The sequence below is a fragment of the Aotus nancymaae genome, unplaced genomic scaffold (assembly GCF_030222135.1).
Source record: "Aotus nancymaae isolate 86718 unplaced genomic scaffold, 86718_ANA_hifiasm-v0.15.2.pri h1tg000028l, whole genome shotgun sequence".
Classification (NCBI taxonomy): domain Eukaryota; kingdom Metazoa; phylum Chordata; class Mammalia; order Primates; family Aotidae; genus Aotus; species Aotus nancymaae.
This window is the reverse complement of record NW_026988441.1, coordinates 12,156,123-12,175,628: the sequence shown is the minus strand read 5'-3', so window position 1 is coordinate 12,175,628 and position 19,506 is coordinate 12,156,123. Positions and strand designations below refer to the sequence as shown.

Below are 19,506 nucleotides of genomic sequence, written 5' to 3'. Positions count from 1 at the left end.
TCCATAACCTCAACTTCTTCCCCAGATGCCAGTGTAACGGCCACGCAGACACATGTAACGAGCAGGATGGGACGGGCTGTCCATGTCAGAACAACACAGAGACGGGCACGTGCCAGGGCAGCTCCCCCAGTGACCGTAGAGACTGCTACAAGTACCAGGTGCGGCTGCAGAAGCGAGTGATGGGCCTGGCCCTGTGGGGTCAGGGCTGGGTGAGGTAGCCAGGCTCGGGCAGGACTGACCACATGACTCCCAGTTAGTGGTTTTGGGATCAAGGCCAGCTTGACAGACTGCTCCTGAGCCCCACACAGTTACAGGCCCTGGGCAGTGATACTGGGGACCCAGATTTGAGCCTCTGGGGGCTCTCAGACTAGTGGGGAGACAGTCTCCATTTCAGAGTCACAGCTAGAGGCGGCACATGCCAGGAAATCTACCTCATGGTAGCTCAACCGAAAAATAAAATAGGCTGGGCATGGTTACTCATGCCTTTAATCCCAGAACTTTGGGAGGTTGAGGTGGGAGGATCACCTGAGCCCAGGAGTTCAAGACCAGCCTAGGCCACATAGTGAGACCCCATCTCTGAAAAAAATTTAAAAATTAGCCTTGGCATGGTGGCACACATCTGTGGTTCCAGCTACTTGGGAGGTGGAAGTGGGAGGATTGCTTGTGCCCGGGAGGTTGAGGCTGCAGGACTCTGTCTCAAAAAAAAAAAAAAAAAAAGAAAAGAAAATATATTGACTCTTAGAACTGAGGGTCTTCTGAATCTAGCAATTCCAAAGGGGGAAAAAAAAAAAGGAACTGAGGATCTGGGGTCTCCTCCCTTCAGGACTGGCTGGATCCAGGTGCTCACACAGTGCTATCAGGAGTCTCTCTGCATCTTGACTCTGCTTTCCTCTGCACTGGCTTCATTCTCAGGCAGATTTTCCCCAATTGGCAGACCCCTCTGATGAGCTGAGAGTAGCAGAGTTCTCATATCATTTAATACCCAGATGCAAATTCCCCTTGCCTTTTTTTTCTTCTGCAAGGAGGCTCCTGGAGCCCCTGCATTGGCCACCTGGCTGGCTGCCGTGTTCCAGGCTTGCCTGCATGATATCCCAGGCTCCCTCCTTGGAGTACAGCTCCCACTACCCCACCCACCCATCTTCTCTGTCCAGTCTCACAGGGAAGAGAAAGTCCTTTGCTCTTAGTCTCCCTTACCCACCTACAGAAACATAATAGCTGCAAACATGCAACTCCACCCCAAATGGCAACAGTTTTACAAGCCCTTGATGATTCTGTCCTGGGCCAGAATTTCTGCTTTCTTTTTTTAATTTTTAATTTAATTTTTTTTGGAAACAGAGTCTTGCTCTGTCACCCAGGCTGGAGTGCAGTGGTGTGATCTTCGCTCATGGCAGCCTCCACCTCCTGAGTTCAAGTGATCCTCCTACCTCAGCTTCCTGAGTAGCTGGGACTACAGGCGCATGCCACCATGCCCAGTTAATTTTTTGTATTGTAGTAGAGATGGGGTTTCACCATGTTGCCCAGGCTAGTCTCAAACTTCTGAGCTCAGGCAATCAGCTTGCCTTGGCCTCCCAAAGTGCTAGGATTACAGGTGTGAGTGATCACACCTGGCCCAGAATTTCTGCTTTCTTGATAAGGAAAGGGTCCGTTGGGTTTTACCAGGGAGTCTCAGAGATTAAATCAGACCTCCTCCTCTACCAGGTCTGTTGGCTGTTCAGAAGTAGCAGTTTTTCTTGATTCTTTTTTATGTATTTATTTTTGAGACAGGGTCTGGCTCTTTCACCCAGGCTGGAGTGCAGTGGTGCGATATCAGCTCACTGCAACCTCCACCTGGGTTTCAGTCACCCTCCCACCTCATCCTCCTGAGTAGCTGGGGCTACAGGTGTTCACCATCATGCCTGGCTAATTTTTATAAATATTTTGGTAGAGATGGGGCTTAACCATGTTGCCCAGTCTAGTCTTGAACTCCTGAGCTCAAGCAGTCCTCTCATCTGGGCTTCTCAAAGTGTTGGGAGTACAGGCCTGAGCCACCATGCCTGGTCCAGTTTTTGTTTTTGTTTTTTGATACAGGGCTTACTCTGTCACCCAGGCACAATCATAGTTCACTGCAGCCTTGAACTCCTGAGCTCAAGTGATCCTCCCACCTCAGCCTCCTGAGTAACTGTAACTACAGGCACACACCACCATGGCTGGCTAATTTAAAAAAAAAATTTTAAGATGGGGATCTTACTGCATTGTCCAGACTGGTCTTGAACTCCTGGGCTCAGGCGGCACTCCTGCCTCAGCCTTCCAAAGCACCGGGATTACAGGCGTGAGCCACTGCACCTGTTTTCTCTTGGTTCTAATAGTGATTGCAGTAATAGCTAGAATGCCAGGAGCGCCTGCCACAGAGCTGGATGCGGTGCTGTGGAGACAGTGGTGACAGCATAGATACAAAAGGCTTCGCAAGACTGTGCTGGGTCCTCAGTGGGGTACAGACTTAAAAGGAAGACAGATTCAGAGACATTAAATGTCCTAGCTGGGTGCAGTAGCTCACACCTGCAATCCCAACACTTTGAGAGGCTGAGGCGAGTGGATCACCTGAGGTCAGGAGTTCGAGACCAGCCTGGCCAACATGGGGAAACCCCGTCTCTACTAAAAATACAAAAATTAGTTGGGCGTGATGGTGTGCACCTGTAATCCTAGCTACTTGGGAGGCTAAGGCAGGAGAATCACTTGAACCCAGGAGATGGATGTTGCAGTGAGCTGAGATCGTACCACTGCACCCAGCTTGGGCAACAGAGTGAGACTCCGTCCCAGAAAAAAAAAGAAGTCTTGCCACAGGTCAAGCAGTCAGTTAGGCTTGGAGCCTGGAGTGACTCTGGTCTGATCTCAGAACTTGAGTGGTTTCTACTAAGCCACAGGAATCATGGCGGTTATTCAGCCACACCTTCCTTCAGCACAGTCACCGAGCACTGTGTGGATTGCTGGGGACACAGCAGGGAACAAAGTGTTCTGTCCTTAGGAGTTTGCGTTCTCACAGAGGCGTCCAGAAAGAACAAACCAGTCAGATGCTCATGTGTTAGACAGTGATAAGCTCAAAGGAAAGTTAAGCAGAAAGAAGGGCTGGGGCTGTTGGGGAGTGGAATGGTAGACACAGTGGCCAAGGAAGGCCTAAGTGAGAAGGAGGCTCTTGAGCAAAGACCTGAAGGACGTGAGGGTGCCTGACAAGCTGACAGGTGAGAGGAGAACCATGCAGGCAGATGGTCTGCCACTGCAAAGGCCCTGGGGTGGGAACGTGCCTGGCACGGTCTAGAAGTAGCCAGGCAGGCGGGTGAGGCTGGCTGACCCTGCGCCGAGTGCCATGCACATGATCTCAGCGGTCCTGTGAGCATGCTGTGGTTGCTCCCTGTGTGCAGAGCTCATGGGTTAAGTCTGTGTGTTCAGGCTTTGTGAGGTTAAGTCGCTGGTCCAAGGCCACACAGCTAGCCAGGAGGTAGAGTCAGAATGCAGCCGTGCTGTTTATTGCTGTACCTCAGAGTGCCAGAAGCCTCAGTATCAGGGTGCTCAGGTCACTAGGGTGACACCAGGGGCAGCAGTGCTGGAGTGTCAGGTCCTGGCAGTGTCTACACTGTGGCAGAGAAGTTCCAGGGGGTCACAGGAAAGTGACTGGGGCAGTGGGGGTGAGGCCCAGGGCAGTGGCTACTTAGTAATGGGTATAGAATATTCACCACTGCTGCTTGAGGGACAGGCTGGCACCGCACTCAGCCCTGATGGCCACCGCCTCTCACCCTCCCCGCAGTGCGCCAAGTGCCGGGAATCGTTCCATGGGAGTCCGCTGGGCGGTCAGCAGTGCTATCGCCTCATCTCAGTGGAGCAGGAGTGCTGCCTGGACCCCACGTCCCAGACCAACTGCTTCCACGAGCCCAAGCGCCGGGCACTAGGCCCCGGCCGCACTGTCCTCTTTGGTGTACAGCCCAAGTTCACCAACGTGGACATCCGCCTGACGCTGGACGTGACCTTCGGCGCTGTGGACCTCTATGTCTCCACCTCCTATGACACCTTCGTGGTCCGTGTGGCCCCTGACACCGGCGTCCATACCGTACACATCCAGCCACCCCCACCCCCACCACCCCCGCCGCCCCCAGCAGATGGTGGGCCCCGGGGGGCTGGGGATCCAGGAGGAGCAGGAGCAGGGGCCAGCGGTGGGCCGGGTGCTGCAGCAGAGCCACGGGTGCGGGAGGTGTGGCCACGGGGCCTGATTACCTACGTGACAGTGACAGAGCCGTCGGCAGTGCTGGTGGTCCGCAGCGTGCGGGACCGGCTGGTCATCACCTACCCGCACGAGCACCATGCTCTCAAGTCGAGCCGCTTCTACCTGCTGCTGCTGGGCGTGGGAGACCCGAGCGGGCCTGGCGCCAACGGCTCGGCTGACTCGCAGGGCCTGCTCTTCTTCCGGCAGGACCAGGCCCACATCGACCTGTTTGTCTTCTTCTCCGTCTTCTTCTCCTGCTTCTTCCTCTTCCTCTCACTCTGTGTGCTCCTCTGGAAGGCCAAGCAGGCCCTGGACCAGCGGCAGGAGCAGCGCCGGCACTTGCAGGAGATGACCAAGATGGCCAGCCGCCCCTTCGCTAAGGTCACCGTCTGCTTCCCACCCGACCCTGCTGCCCCGGCCCCTGCGTGGAAGCCGGCTGGGCTCCCACCGCCTGCCTTCCGCCGCTCTGAGCCCTTCCTGGCACCCTTGCTGCTGACAGGGGCTGGTGGGCCCTGGGGACCCATGGGAGGGGGCTGCTGCCCGCCAGCCATCCCTGCCACTACTGCTGGGCTGCGAGCTGGGCCCATCACCCTCGAGCCCACAGAAGATGGCATGGCTGGCGTGGCCACGCTGCTGCTCCAGCTGCCTGGTGGGCCGCATGCACCCAACGGCGCCTGCCTGGGATCAGCCCTCGTCACACTGCGGCACAGGCTGCACGAGTACTGTGGGGGCGGCGGGGGTGCGGGGGGCAGTGGGCACGGGGCAGGCGTGGGCCGGAAGGGATTGTTGAGCCAGGACAACCTCACCAGCATGTCCCTCTGACTGGCCCAGTGCCCTCATCCATAGCAGCTGGGTCGCCTGACAGGGCCACCCTGAACTTGGGCCCCTCCACCTGGGGGACCCTGGACACCATCTCCTTAGAGACCACTGGCTCCCTTCCCCCAGGGGTGCCCAGTCGCTCCTTTGTTCTGCCTTTAGCAGCTATTTATTGAGTACCTACTCTGCGTCAGGCACTGTCATAGGCATGGGGCAAGGCAGGAACCTAGGATGAGGTTCCGGGATCTCATGGGACTTAGGTTCTAGAGAAGGGAGACAGTCAGCACACGCACACACCCCAGACATGCACACACATACACATGCACATGCGCACACAGGAGTAAGACGGTTTCAGAGAGGGAGAAGTGCTGTGAGGCCTCCAGAAGACGTGGCGGTGAGGGGTGACGGGGTGAAGTCAGCTGAGCATTCAGAGAGGCTAGACTGAGAACGCCTGAGAACCAGCCATGGGAAGAGCTTCGGGAAGCAAAGGCAGAGGCCCTGAGGTGGGAGCAGGCTTGTTTTATTGGAAGGAACAGAAAACTGGCAAGTGTGACCCAGACCAAGTGTGAGGAGACGAGGCTGGGGACGGGCAGGGGCCGGACCACCCGGGGCCTTGTGGGTCCCATGTAGGATTTGGGATTTTATTCTCAGCAACTGGAAGCTGTTGGACAGTTTGATGATGGGGAGTGACAGGATCTTACGTACCTATTTGAGAATTTAAGAGGTTACTCAGGTGTGCTGTGGAGAACGGATTGGAGGGACAAGAGGGACAGCAGGGGCATGGTGGGCCAGAGCAGGGTGGTGGCAATGAGGGAGTGGGGCTCAGATGTAGGATGTGTGTGGAAGAATGGGATGATGGTGTGGATGTCAGGGCGAGGGAGGAGACAAATCCACGATGACCCTAGCTTTGTGGCCTGAACTGTGGGTGGATGAGGGGGTTGTTGATTGAATGGGGCTGACTGGGCCTTGTGAGAAAGATCAGAGTCTGGTTCTTGACATGAGATGCCCTTCAGACATCTCTTCAGTCAGGTCCAACTAGGATACAGAAACACTGGGAGTATTTCAACAGCAGAAATTGAGTGGGGATATTGGTAGCGCTGGCGAGGGAAGCAGCTGGGAAGAGACAGATGGCACCATGAGACCGCTCGGAGGTGAGCAGGACCCCCAGGCTGCAGAGTCAAAGCTCAGTGGTGGTGGTGTTATCTGACCGGGGACCAGGGTTACCCAGTGAAGCTGGAACAACAGAGGCCTGTTAAGAGAGAGCCTCAGAGGGGACAAAACGTCTGCCTGAGATGCCACTCCAGTTGGGCATGGGGGACACTGAGGTTGGGGATGGAAATGCCGGAACTGTCAACACAGTTGACACAGGCTGTGTGTCAACACACAGCCCTGTTCCAGACAGTGCTGCCTGGAAGATTTCTGGGCTCTCCTGAGGGGCTGCCCGACACCTAAGCCACCTCCTTGGACTCCTGTCCTTTACCCCTTGAGGACCTCCCTCCCTTCGACATGAGCTGTCTTGAACTTGGGACTCGCCTTTCCCAAGATGTCCATCACCAGCTCCTGGAGGAACTGGACCCTGCATCTTACCCCCGTGTGGAGCCTCAGTGTGAGAGGCCCTGCTAATGCGTGCATGTCAGAGGCAGCAGGGGCCACATCCGATGAAGAGGGGAGCGGCGGAATTAACAAATGACAAGTGTGGGGAAGACCCAGGTGTCTGAGTGCATCTGCACATGTCGCAGGAGGGATGGGTCTCGGCTCTGACCTAACCCTGAATGCTGGATAACTGGGATAATTGCCCTTATGATGGGGCCACCTCCAAGCTGGGGTGGCTTTGTTCCTGGGTAAAGGGTCTGCCATGACCGAGTGCAGTAAATACCAATAAACAGCTCTTGTTTCCCAGAGGGATGTGCTGAGTGGAGACGTGGGCAGTAGGCCTTTGACCCTCCCCTATAGATCTGCAGGGTGACCCCAGTTTGGCTTAGAAGGGAAAACAGGCTGCCTTGGTCCCAGCTATGGCTTTGTTTTTTTGTTTTGTTTTTGCTTTTTGGGGGACAGAGTCTCACTCTGTCACCCAGGCTAGAGGGCAGTGGCACCTTCATATCCTGGGTTCAAGTGATTCTCATGCATCAGCCTCCCAAGTAGCTGGGATTACAGGCACTCGCCCCCACGCCCAGCTAATTTGTTTATATCTTTAGAGGAGACAGGGTTTTAACATCTTGGCCGGGCTGGTCTCAAACTCCTGACCTGAAGTAAGCCGCCTGCCTTGGCTCCCAAAGTGCTGGAATTATAGGCGTGAGCCACTGTGCCCGGCTAATTTTTGTATTTGTAGTAGAGACGGGGTTTCACCATGTTGGTCTGGCTGATGTTGAACTCTTGACCTCATTATCCACCCACCTCAGCCTCCCAAAGTGCTGGGATTACAGGCACGAGCCGTTGTCCCCGGCCCATGCTATTTTCATACTTTGTGGGCAATTTAAGGGATTTTCAGGGCTTACTTGGACCTCACGTGAGTGTTGCCTTTATGAGCTGACAATAGTGTCTACCCTCCAGGAGGTGACCGTGAACTTGCACTTATATGAACTGAGCAGCACGTCCTGGACTGTTTGCTTAACATGTTACTGCTGTGGTTTCATTTGGCCTTTCCAACAACCATATGAGGTAGGTGCCCTGTAATCCCCATTTGCAGATGAGAAAACAGGTCATAGACATGAGTTTGTTGTTGCATGACAGCTGTCAGTTGACTCTCAGACACAATGTGCCTGACCAGCATGCTCTTCTGCCTCCTGAGGAAGGACCCCTTAACTTAGGTTGATGGAGCTGAAAGCTGTCCCAGCACAGAGCGGGCACTGGGGCAGGGTCCAAAAGAGTTGATTTCTCGGCTGGGTGAGGTGGCTCATGCCTGTTATCCTAGCACTTTGGGAGGCTGAGGCAGGTGGATCACCTGAGGTCAGGAGTTCAAGACCAGCCTGGCCAACATGTTGAAACCCTGTCTCCACTAAAAGACAATTATCTGGGCATGATGGCATGTGCCTATAGTCCCAGCTACTTGGGAGACTGAGGCAGGATAATCACTTGAACCTGGGAGGCAGAGATTGCAGTGAGCTGAGATCATGCTACTGCACTCCAGCCTGGGCAACAAGAGTGAGACTCTGTCTCAAAAAAAAAAAAAAAAAAAACAATTTCTGCTGGGGATAAAGCAGAATTTACCAACTAAGAGAGCTAAGGAACGCTAGATGTGCTGCCCTTAGAGGGAGTCCCAAGGCCCTGGAGTTTCTATTGCATGAGCAGAAAGGAGCTAAGGTTCTTCAGGACTCCTCTGTTATGCACAGACTGCTCAGGTGAGGTCTCTTCCTAACAGTCATCCTGTGACTTTGCCCTCCTAAGCAGACAATCTGCATCATGACTGGGCCTCTTCCCTGGGATGCATAGCCACGCTCCCTCTGACTCTGACAAATGGCCCATGGTACGTGTTCCTCCCTCCACATCAGCCCTCAGCTGTCGCTTCTCCCTGCACACACCTGAGTGCAATAGCGCATGCTGAGGTCGGGGAGAGTTAGGGCATGGAAGGCTGGACGCCTGGGTTCTAGCCCATGTGTGGCTCCCAACCCCCTGGGGACTTCAGGGATAGAGGAGATATTTTGCTGAGGGCCTACAGCCTTCCAGGCACTGTGCTGGGTGCTTGGCGTGAGTCTTGATCTTCCTAACGTCATCGCTGGGAGGTGCCAGCTTGTTTTTCTATTTTGCCCATTTGAAAGCTCTGTTGCCTAAGAACTCAGGGCTAATTGAGACGAGCCAGACTGTGACACAAGCCAGTCTCTGTTGCCCCACACATTACCTCCAAAGTGGCTTCCCTTTTCTAAGCCAATGTCTTCTGATTACCTACAGTGGGCCCTGCATTGTGCAGGGAGCTGGGGGCAGAGCAGTGAACAAGGTCTCTGCCCTCATGGAGCTGATAAGCCAGCGTACTGCCTAATAATAAGTAAATGATGCAACATGCTGGAAAGTGACCAGAAAAGGCAGTGAAAGAGCAGGGGGTTGGCACTTGCTTTTTTTTTTTTTTTTTAGGAGTTTCACTCTCGCTTCCCAGGCTTGAGTGCAATGATGTGGTCTCGGCTCACTGCAACCTCCGCCTCCCGAGTTCAAACAATTCTCCTGCCTCAGCATCCCAAGTAGCTGGGATTACAGGCACCTGCCACCACACCTGGCTAATTTTTGTATTTTTAGTAGAGACGAGGTTTCACTATGTTGGCCAGGCTGGTCGCGAACTTCTGACCTCAGGTGATCCACCCACCTTGGCCTCCCAAAGTGCTGGAATTACAGGTGTGAGCCACCGAGCCCGGCCTGGCACTTGCTATTTAACATAAGGTGGATGGGAAGGGCTCTCTCTTAAGATGACACATGAACAGAAATGAGGGAGTGAGCCAGAGGGACATCTGAGGGAAGAGCATTCCAGGCCGAGGGAACAGCTAGCACAAAGGTCCTGAGGTTGGAGTGTGCCTGACATTTCAGAGAAACAAGACTCATGTGGTTGGAGCAGAGAGGGCATAAGGGGAGCTAGAGAGACAAGGTCACAGAGGGAACAAAAGCCACATCCTGCTGTCCCCGCACCATGGTGAGGACTCAAGCTTCCACTCTTTCAGGGCTGGTGCCATGGGAGGATTCTGAGCCTGGAAGGAATGGGCTCTGACTTAGGTGTGCACAGGATTCCTCTGGGGGGAGGAGGCTAAAGGGGTAGGAGAGGGTAGGAAGGCCAGTCAGGAAGCCCCTGTGTCCACGTTGAAGAGGAGAGTGGCCGGAACAAGGTTGGGATAGCAGGGCGGGGAGAAGTGGTGAGATTCTGGATATATTCTGAAAGTAGAACCGGCAGAATTTGTTGACAGATTGGACACTGGGTGAGAGAGAAAGTGGCTGAGCAACGTAACAGGTAGAGTTTGCTGTTTCCTGGAATGGCAAAGAGTAGGCAGAGTCGGTTTAGGGGTTGGGGTAGATCAGCAGTTAGGTTTTGTACATGTCAAATTTGAGATGGCTCTTAAGATATCCTGAGGACTTAAAAAAAAAAAAAAAAAAGCCGGGCATGGTGGCTTACGCCTGTAATCCCAGCACTTTGGGAGTCTGAGGCGGGCGGATCACGAGGTTAGGAGATCGAGACCATCCTGGCCAATACAGTGAAACCCTGTCTTAAAAAAATAATAATAATAATTAAAAAAAAAAGATACCCTGAGGGAAGATGTCACTCAGTGAGACAGAACAGCAAATAATAAAATAACAGTAATATATTAATATTAGAATAGTTACATTATACATATTACAGTGGTATTAACAATGATTTTGGCCAGACGTGGTGGCTCACCCCTGTAATCTCAGCACTTTGGTAGGCCAAGATAGGTGGATTGCTTGAGGCCGGGAGTTTGAGACCAGCCTGACCAAGATGGTGAAACCCCTTCTCTACTAAAAATAGAAATATTAAGTCCGGGTGTGGTGGCTCACGCCTGTAATCCCAGCACTTTGGGTGGCTGAGGCAGGCAGATCATCTGAGGTCGGGAGTTCGAGACCAGACTGACCAACATAGTGAAACCCTGTCTCTACTAAAAATAAAAAATTAGCCGGGTGTGGTGGTGCATGCCTGTAATCCCAGTTACTTGGGAGGCTGAGACACGAGACTCACTTGAACCCGGGAGGCGAAGGTTGTGGTGAGCTGAGATCCCACCATTGCACTCTAGCCTGGGCAACAAGAGTGAAACTCTGTCTCAAAAAAAGAACAAAAAACTTTTTAGTTCCAGAGAGCCTTAGGCTTGGAAGTTCCCTGCTTTGGAGACAAAAGTCCCCCAAGCCTGTTCGAATTGTGTGCAGGCCAAAAGCCCATAGGTATGGAGCAGGCAAGGGCGCTCTCCTGTGTTTTTCCTTTGAACTTCAGTGCCCCCACCCTCCCAAGATTGACTTTCTGGTTTTGCTTATTTTCAGAATGCAGGCAGCTTCGGGTAGGGAGCCTGCAGCTAAAGGATTAGACGTTTTACTTTGTATGGGTGAGGGCGCCTGGGGTTTGGGAGGGATAAATTGCCAAGGTCACACACTGCCTGTCGGGGTCACACGTAGGCATCTGTTGTGTCCCCACCTCTCTCACCAAACCTCTCTCTCCACCCAGATTCCTACCCTGGGACAAAAATGGATGTGGCCGGAGTTGGTTTTCAGGTTTTTATTGTGGGTGTATTTCTGGCAGCAAGACGGGGGCGGTGGGGCAGGCCTTCCAGGAGCGACCACAGAAGGCCAGGGGAGACTGGTGGAAAAGGACGGGGAACACGGGGAACTTCTTTACTCTCGGATCTTCAGCTCCCGTGCCATCTGGCAGAGCGCGCAGGGCAGACAAAAGGTGAGGGCCGCCCAGTCGTGCCCGACAGAGCCCTAGAGGGTGGGAGAGAGCGGTCAGGAGCCCTGCCGTGGGTCCCGGGAGGCCAGTCCCCAGCCCCCTGCTCCCGCGGGTCTCCGGCCCTGCGCGCACCTGGATGTGGTAGCGCTCGCGCATGCCGGTGCGGATGGAGTGCAGGCCTCCGGGCAGGTAGGGCGCGCAGCAGCACTCGCCGAAGTCGTCGGAGATGCGGCAGGCGAGGCACAGAGGAGCGAAAGTGCCGCACAGACCTGTGCGGGGCGCTGGCGGTCAGGGGTGGGGCCAGCCGGGGCCTCCCAACGGGTCCTCCCCGGGGAGGGGCGCGGCTGACTTGCCGCGGAGGGGCGTTGAGGGTCCCAGCCAAGGAGAGGTCCCAGAGGGAGCTCAGGGTTGGGGGAAGCAAAGGAGAGAGCCCAGAGGGTATTAGAGGTCCGAGGAGAGGGTGTCTTAGAGATTGGAAGATAGGGTTTTTCTTTTCTTTTTCTAAGAAATTGAAGCCTTGCTGTCACCCAGGCTGGAGTGCAGTGGTGTGATCACGGCTCACTGCAGCCTCGACCTCCTGGGCTTAAGCAATCTTCCTGCCACAGCCTCCTGCCACAGCCTCCCAAGTAGCTGTGACTACTGGTGTGTGCCACCATCCCAGGCTAATTTTATTTTTTATTTTTGCAGAGATGGGGTGGGGGGGGTCTCATGTTGCCCAGGCTGGTCTCAAACTCCTGGCCTCAAGAGATCCTCCTGTCTCGGCCTCCCAAAGTGCTGGGATTAAAGGCATGAGCCACTGCGCTGGGCTGGGAGTTAAGGTTTGAAGAGGGAGTTGCGGGTAACAGGGAGGAAAGCTGAGCATGCAAGGGGGAGGTTGAGGGCCCCAGAAGTTGAGTGTTGGAAGGCCTGAGGTCAGTAATCTAAGGAGTGCTGGGGGTCTGAGAAAGGGTGAGCGTTAGAGAGTGGGAATTCTGAGTCCAAGGAATGGAGGTGGGAGTGAGGTTAGCAGGAGGTGGGAGGAGGTGGGAGGTAAGTTTCCCTCTCCCGCTTCCCCAGGCCCCGGCCCTGGAGATGGAGCAGGCGGGCACTCACAGACAGGCATGTCGTTGCAGCAGTCCGTGAGACCTGTGTGCCAGTCACTGAGCTGGGTCTGGTAGCAGCTGGTGGTGGCGCACTGGGGTTGGCTGGTCACAGGGTAGGACATGGCTGCAGAGGTGGGAGGGGGGGTCAGCTGGCAGCCTGGAAGCCTTGCAGTGCCTCCTAGGTCCCCGCACTCTCCTGCCACCCTTCCCTCTGCCGGGCAGTCTGGGCGGGGCCACCAGGCCGCCCACTGAAGGGACACAAATGTGCCTCCCCCTTCCCTTTTGCCACATCTGGGCACCAGCAACCCCAGTCTGTCCCTGTTGATGCTGGCTTCTGCACGTCTGGTTAGGCTGGGGGTGGGGGACTCCTGCACATCTGAGGAAACGTGGGAACCACATCTGGGCGGGGCCTGGCAGTGCCGCCTTCTCCTCCACATCTGGGCCTGAGTCCTGGGTTGCAGCATTTCTGGGGCCTCTGGGGTGGAAGCCGGCGCCGTCTGTCTTCGAAGCAAGGGTGCCCAGGGGAGGGAGGCGGCCGGGTTCCAGTACCGAGAGGGTTGCCGGTCCACCCAGTGATCCCACCTTTGCCTTTCACGTTGTCGTGCATCTCAAACTGCATCTTGCTGGCCCTGAGGAGGTGGCGTTGGGGATGGCCGAAGTGGCTGCGGCAACAGTGGCGGAGTCTGTCCAAGGGACTCTGGATACTGGGGAGGCAGGGGGGCAAGGGACTGGGGTTCTGGGGGCTGGATTCTCAGGGGGAGGGGAGCTGAGGAGAAAGAGGCCAAGTCAGCCTGCTGGCCAGGAGAGACGTGGAATAGGGGATGGATAGGGTGGGGGCGAGAAACTCGCCCGTTTCTTTCCAGCTGCCCGACAGATCCCAGAGGACCCTCCCCATACCCGAGCTAGAGCTTGAGAGAGACCAAGAAATGGAGATGGACAGAGTCAGAGACAAGGGGAGAAAGACCAGAGCCAGGTGCCCGTAGAGCTGCCACCAGTCATGCCCACATATGCCCACATATGCCCAGCATTTCAACTCCTCCAAAAGCCCATCTCACAGGTGAACACTGAGGCTCAGAGATGAGGAGGAGTGCCCCACATCTGACAACCCAGGCCAAGGGGGTTCATAGGGGAGATGCCAGGCCCCAGGACTTCCAAATTCGGCCCAGCCCACCCCAGTTAAGAAGGAGGGGTTCTGGGGCATTGGGAAGGACAGAGATGTCCCGAGAGACAGACAGTCAGAGATAGGGAGACAGAGAGATATGAGTGGGATGAAGAGGAGGGAGAACAGAGCCAAGGCGCCCAACTTCAAAGAATAGGGCTCTGGGAGGGGTGCTCCTACCTGTGGATTGCGGCGGCAGTGATGGAGACAGAAGTGTGGACACACGGGCACTGACTTCTCCGTCTCAGCCCAGAGCCACTTATATGGGCGGCCAGGCAGCCCTGGGCGGGGCTCTAACTGAGATGCTCAGGGAGCCCAGCCTGCCAGGTCGACCCTTTCCCTGCACTGGGATTTCCCGCCTCCCTCTTCACTTCCTTCTCTCCACTTCCCCTCCTGCCTCAGCTCCCAGGATTGAGGGGAGAGAAGGTGGGGTGGGGGGGGCACAGCGGGGTCAATGCACAGAGACCAAAAGAGAGAGAAAGACAGAAACAGTGTGAGAAGGGCAGGCAGGGAAGTCCCTCTAGACAGAAGGGAGAGAGAGAGAAGGAGATTCAGAGGGGTGGAAAGAAACAGAGGGATGCAAACGTGTGAGAAGAAGTAAGAAGAGGGGAGATGGGTGAGGCGTGGTGGCTGTCACCTGTAATCTCAACACTCTGGAAGGCTGAGCGGGGAGGATCGCTTGAGCCCAGGAGTTGGAGACCAGCCTGGGCTCAAGGGAGACCCCATCTCTACAAAAACTACAAATAAAATTAACTGGGCATGGTGGCATGCACCTGTAGTCCCAGCTACTTGAGAGGCTGAGTCAGGAGGATCGCTTGAGTTCAGAAGGTTGAGGCTGCAGTGAGCTGTGTTCTTGCCACTGCTCTCCGGCCTCAGTGACAGAAGAAAGGGGAGCTGGGAGACAGAAGAGAGATGGAGATGGAACGGTGGAGAGGCAGGTGGGAGGTGGGGGGTCACTGAACAGGCTTAGAGGGCAGGGAAATGGGGAGAGGTGCTGGGTGAGGAGAGAGAGAGGCGGGGTGGCGTGGGAGAGAGTGCTGTGTGGGACTCTCGGTCTCTCTCATCTCTTTCAGTGATGTCCCTACTTTCCTGGGAGAGGGAGATAATGTCCTCCCCATTCAAGCCAGAAGACACATGGGGGGCAGTGTGTTTTGGGGGATGACTCATGTTAGAACCAAAGTAAATAAACATACCTCACCCCAGCTCCAAATTGGGCAGGGAGGAGGCTGGGAACTGAAAAGCCACAGTTCCTGAAGGACGTGAACGTGACCCAGGACTCCTGGGTCCTGATGGAGCAAAGGACTGGGGGCTTAGAGCCCTGGGTCTGAGGGTGGAGGGGCTGGGGCCCTGGACTTCTGCATCTCATGAGGCCAGGCTGCACACCCCTCGGTAGGATAGGGGTCCTAGGATTCCAGACAGCTGGGCTCTTGAGCAGGGGAGGAGCTGGGGGCCTGGATGCCTGAGCCACCAAAGTCTCCCCCCAACAGGCCTGACAGGGTTGGGAAGTGACTCAGTCAGGGAAGCAGTGTTAGAGTTGGGTGGGGTACCTAGCACGGGTGTCACCCCAAAAATGTAGGAGGCAATAGAAATTTGGGGTGTCACCTGCAGAGAAGGTGGTGTCATCACCCCACTGGGTATGGGGTGATGGCAGGTGGATCGCCCTGCTAGCCTGGGATCCCAGGTGTCCCCTCCCTGCTTCTAACATATTAGGACCCAAGCCTTGGGCTCCCAGCACCACCCAGATGGTTGGGTGTCCTTGTCCCCAGAACTGCTGGCAGCGCTCACTGTCTTGCCTGTGTATGTCAGTCATTGGTCCTGGAGCCTAAATGTCTGGGGGACATCTCCTCACTTCGTTTTTTTTTTTTGAGGTGGAGTCTTGCAATGTCACCTGGGCACTCCCTTGGCTCACTGCAACTTCCGCCTCCCGGGTTCAAGCGATTCTCTTACCTCAGCCTTCTAAGTAGCTGGGATTACAAGTGCCCCCCACCTCGCCTGGCTAATTTTTGGTTTCTTTAGTAGAGACAGGGTTTCACCATGTTGGTCGGGCTAGTCTCGAACTCCTGACTTCTTGATCAACCTGCCTCGGCTTCCCAAAGTGCAGGGATTACAGGTGTGAGCCACCACGCCCAGCCCTTCTCCCCACTCCTACCATCCCTGTCTCCCATCTCTGAATCTTCATTTCTCACCCTGCATCTTCCCCTCTCCAGCTGGGAATCTCCCTTTCTTTCTTCATCTCTGCAAATCTGTTTACAAATCTCTGTCTCTCCATCTCTGGGTCTCTCTCCTCCCAGGCTCTGTGTCTCTGTGCCCTTATCGCGGGGTCTCTATCTCTTATGTCAAAATCTCTTTTGAATCTGGCTTCCCATCTCTCTTCCTCTCCAGATCTGCCCCATGGAGGCAGCCACAAGGCCCCATTCCCCCTGCTGTCCAGAATAAGGGTGCAGGTGACTCAAAGTCAGTCATCTCCAAGGACCCTAGGGCTTCCAGGATGATACTCTGAGTTGTCCTCAAGTTTCCTCTCTCACTCCTGACACAGCCTGGGGGCTCCAATTAGATCTAGCAATTCATGCAGGTGAGGAAATTGGGACTGGGTAAGCTGTGAGGTGGCCTGCTTGGGGACGAGGAGGACCGTGAGCAGGAGGAGGAGCTCCTGGGGGGCTGAGGAGTGGTGGTGGCCCAGTCATCAGGTGTCAGCCTACATCCCCCTCAAACAGGGTTGCCACATAAAATACAGGATTCTAATCCCAGCACTTTGGGAGGCCAAGGTGGGCAGATCACGAGGTCAGGAGATCGAGACCATCCTGGCCAACATGATGAAACCCCGTCTCTATGAAAAGTACAAAAATTAGCTGGGCGTGGTGGTGCACACCTGTATTCCTGGTACTCTGGAGGCTGAGGCAGGAGAATCGCTTGAACCCGGGAGGCAGAGGTTGCAGTGAGCCGAGATCACGCCACTGCACTCCAGCCTGGGTAACAGAGCGAGACACTATCTCAAAAAACAAAAAAAAACAGGATCTTGTAAAATCTGAAATTCAGATAAGGAAGAAACACTTTTTTTTTTAGTGTAAGTATGTTTTATGTAGTATTTGGGACATATTTATACTAAAAAAGTATTTGTTATTTATCTGAAATTCAAATTAAATTGGGCTTCCTATATTTTTATTTGCTAAATCTGGAGCCCTGTAATCAAAGAGAGGAATCCAGAACTCCAGCCCCCTCTTTCCCAGAACCTAGGAGTCCAGTCCCCAGTCTTCCCTCCTTAGGATCTGAGAGTCCAGGTCCCAATCCTCCTCCTCCCGCTTAGAAGGAATGGGGCATCCAGCCCCCTCCTCCCTCGGAAATACAGGAGTTCAGGCTCCCAGCCCCTTTCTCCCCAGAACCCAGGCGTCCAGACCAGGTCTGAGTCCAGTTGCCCAACGTGTGTTTCACAAGGTGGGTTGTGCCATCTGTGGCCCTGGGGAAACCGGTTGGGCTGAGCGGACAAGTAGGGTGGCCCCCTTCCCATCCTCAACCTGCTGTTTCCTTGAGGGCCAGCCCAGCGGGGCTGGGAGCGGAACAGGAGGGACTCCGGGAGCTCTGGGTGTGCCCCTGTGTTCCGGCCTAGGTGTGTTGTGTCTGTGTGTGTGGTTGTGACCAATTGTCATGACAATCCCCAACTGTCATGATGTGTCTCTTTGTGCTTTTTCTGTGGTCTGCGGTGTGATGTGAGAGGGTCTGTTCTATTTGTGTGTCTGTATCGCCCTCCTGTGAGTCTACACTGGTGTTTGGGTGTGTTCTCAGTTATTGTGATTCTATAATTCTGATTGGATTAAGGCAGCAATTATTTATTAAATGGTAGCCTTATGTGATGGACTCTGGAGCCAGAAAGCCTGGGTTCAAAATTTTTTTTTTTTTTTGAGATGGAGTTTTGCTCTTGTTGCCCAGGTTGGAGTGCAACGGCACAATCTCAGCTCACTGCAACCTCCGCCTCCTGGATTCAAGTGATCTCCTGTTTCAACCTTTCTAATGGCTGGGATTACAGGCCTCCACCACCATGCCTGGCTAATTTTGTATTTTTAGTGGAGACGGGGTTTCACTATGTTGGCCAGGCTGGTCTCGAGCTCCAGACCTCAGGTAATCCACCCGACTCAGCCTCCCAAAATGCTGGGATTACAAGTGTGAGCCACAGCGTTTGGTTCCAAATTCTTTTTTTTGTTGAGACAAAGTCTCACTCTGTTGCCCAGGCAGGAGTGCAGTGAGTGGGAGAACTCACTGCAGCCTTGACCTCCCCGGCTCAAGTGATCCTCCTACCTCAGCCTCCTGAGTAGCTGGGACCACAGGTATGTGCCACCATGCCAATTTTTTTTTTTTTTTTTTTAGACAAAATCTTGCTGTATCTCCCAGGCTGGAGTGCAGTGGTGAAGTGGTACGATCTTGGCTTACTGCAACCTCCACCTCCCAGGTTCAAGTGATTCTTCTGCCTCAAGCCTCCCGAGTAGCCGGGGCTACAGGCGCATGCCACCACACCCGACTAATATTTGTATATGTATATTTTTTTAGTAGAGATGGGATTTCACCATATTGGTCAAGCTGGTCTTGAACTCCTGACCTTGTGATCCGCCTGCCTCGGCCTCCCAAAGTGCCGGGATTACAGGTGTGAGCCATGGCACCTGGCCCATGCCAGCTAATTTTTAAACTTTTTTTTGTAGAGACAGAGTCTTGCAATGCTGCCCAGGCTGGTCTCAAACTTCTTGACCCAAGCAATCCTCCTGCTTCGGCCTCTGAAAGTGTTGGGATTAAAAGTATGAGCCACTGTGCTCCTCCTGGGTTCAAATTCTGACTGCTGGGTTCAAATTCTGACTGCTGGCTGGGCGCACTGGCTCACACCTGTAATCCAAGCACTTTGGGAGGCCGAGGCAGGCAGATCACTTAAGGTTAGGAGTTCAAGACCAGCCTGATGAATATGGCAAAACCCCATCTCTACTAAAAAAAAAACACAAAAAATTAGCCAGGTGTGGTGGTGTGTGCCTGTAGTCCTAGCTATTCAGGAGGCTGAGACAGGATAATTGCTTGAACCCAGGAGGTGGAGGTTGCAGTGAGCCAAGATTGCGCCATTGCACTCCAGCCTGAGTGACAGAGCGAGACTCCATCTCAAGAAAAACACACCAAATTCTGGCTGCCTGTCCTTGGGCAAGTCACTAAACTTGTTTGGACCTCAATTTTCCCACCTATAAGATGGGTTGTTGCAAATAAGGTTGTTTAGAGGATTAAATAAAAAGTGTGCTGGGTGTGGTGGCTCACGCCTGTAATCCCAGCAGTTTGAGAGGCTGAGGTGGGCAGATCACCCGAGGTCAGGAGTTCATGACCAGCCTGGCCAACATGGTGAAACTCCATGTCTACTAAAAATAAAAAAGTTAGCTGGGCGTGGTGGCAGGCACCTGTAATCCCAGCTACTGGTGAGGCTGAGGCAGGGGAATCGCTTGAATCCGGGAGGTGGAGGTTGCAGTGAGCCGAGATGGCACCACTGCACTCCATCTTGGGCGACAGAGTGAGAGTCTGCCTCAAAAAACAATAAAAATTAAAAAAAGGCTAGGTGTCATGGCTCACGCCTGTACTCCCAACACTTTGGGAGGCTGAGGTGGGTGGATCACCTGAGGTCAGGAGTTCGAGACCAGCCTGGCCAATGTGGTGAAATCCCGTTTCTACTAAAAATACAAAAATTAGCTGGGCATGGTGGCATGTGCCTGTAATCCCAGCTATTTGGGAGGCTGAGGGAGGAGAATCGCTTGAACCTGGGAGGCGGAGGTTGCAGTGAGCCGAGATCGCGCCATTGCACTCCAGCCTGGGTGACAAGAGTGAAACTCCGTATCAAAAT

At 54.3% G+C, this 19,506-nt stretch overlaps 2 protein-coding genes across 3 annotated transcripts in view; one reads left to right on the top strand and one right to left on the bottom strand.

The window, feature by feature from the left end:
* Positions 1 to 6,946, top strand: part of MEGF8 (multiple EGF like domains 8) — a 53,925-nt gene extending 46,979 nt beyond the window's left edge. The window contains exons 40-41 of one of the 2 annotated variants that reach the window (XM_012461480.2): positions 26 to 158; positions 3,779 to 6,946. In XM_012461480.2, coding sequence (XP_012316903.2) covers positions 26 to 158; positions 3,779 to 5,053 — 1,408 coding nt within the window. In that variant the 3' untranslated portion in view covers positions 5,054 to 6,946. The remainder of the gene's footprint in view (positions 1 to 25; positions 159 to 3,778) is intronic. The other variant, XM_012461481.2, reaches the window with a different exon arrangement.
* Positions 6,947 to 11,356: 4,410 nt separating this feature from the next.
* Positions 11,357 to 13,112, bottom strand: CNFN (cornifelin). Its single transcript, XM_012461537.2, has 4 exons — positions 13,076 to 13,112; positions 12,504 to 12,617; positions 11,544 to 11,680; positions 11,357 to 11,446 (listed from the first exon to the last, which is right to left on the bottom strand). Exons 1-4 carry the CDS (start codon positions 13,110 to 13,112, stop codon positions 11,357 to 11,359), a joined length of 378 nt encoding a protein of 125 aa, XP_012316960.1.
* Between the last annotated feature and the right edge of the window lie 6,394 nt (positions 13,113 to 19,506).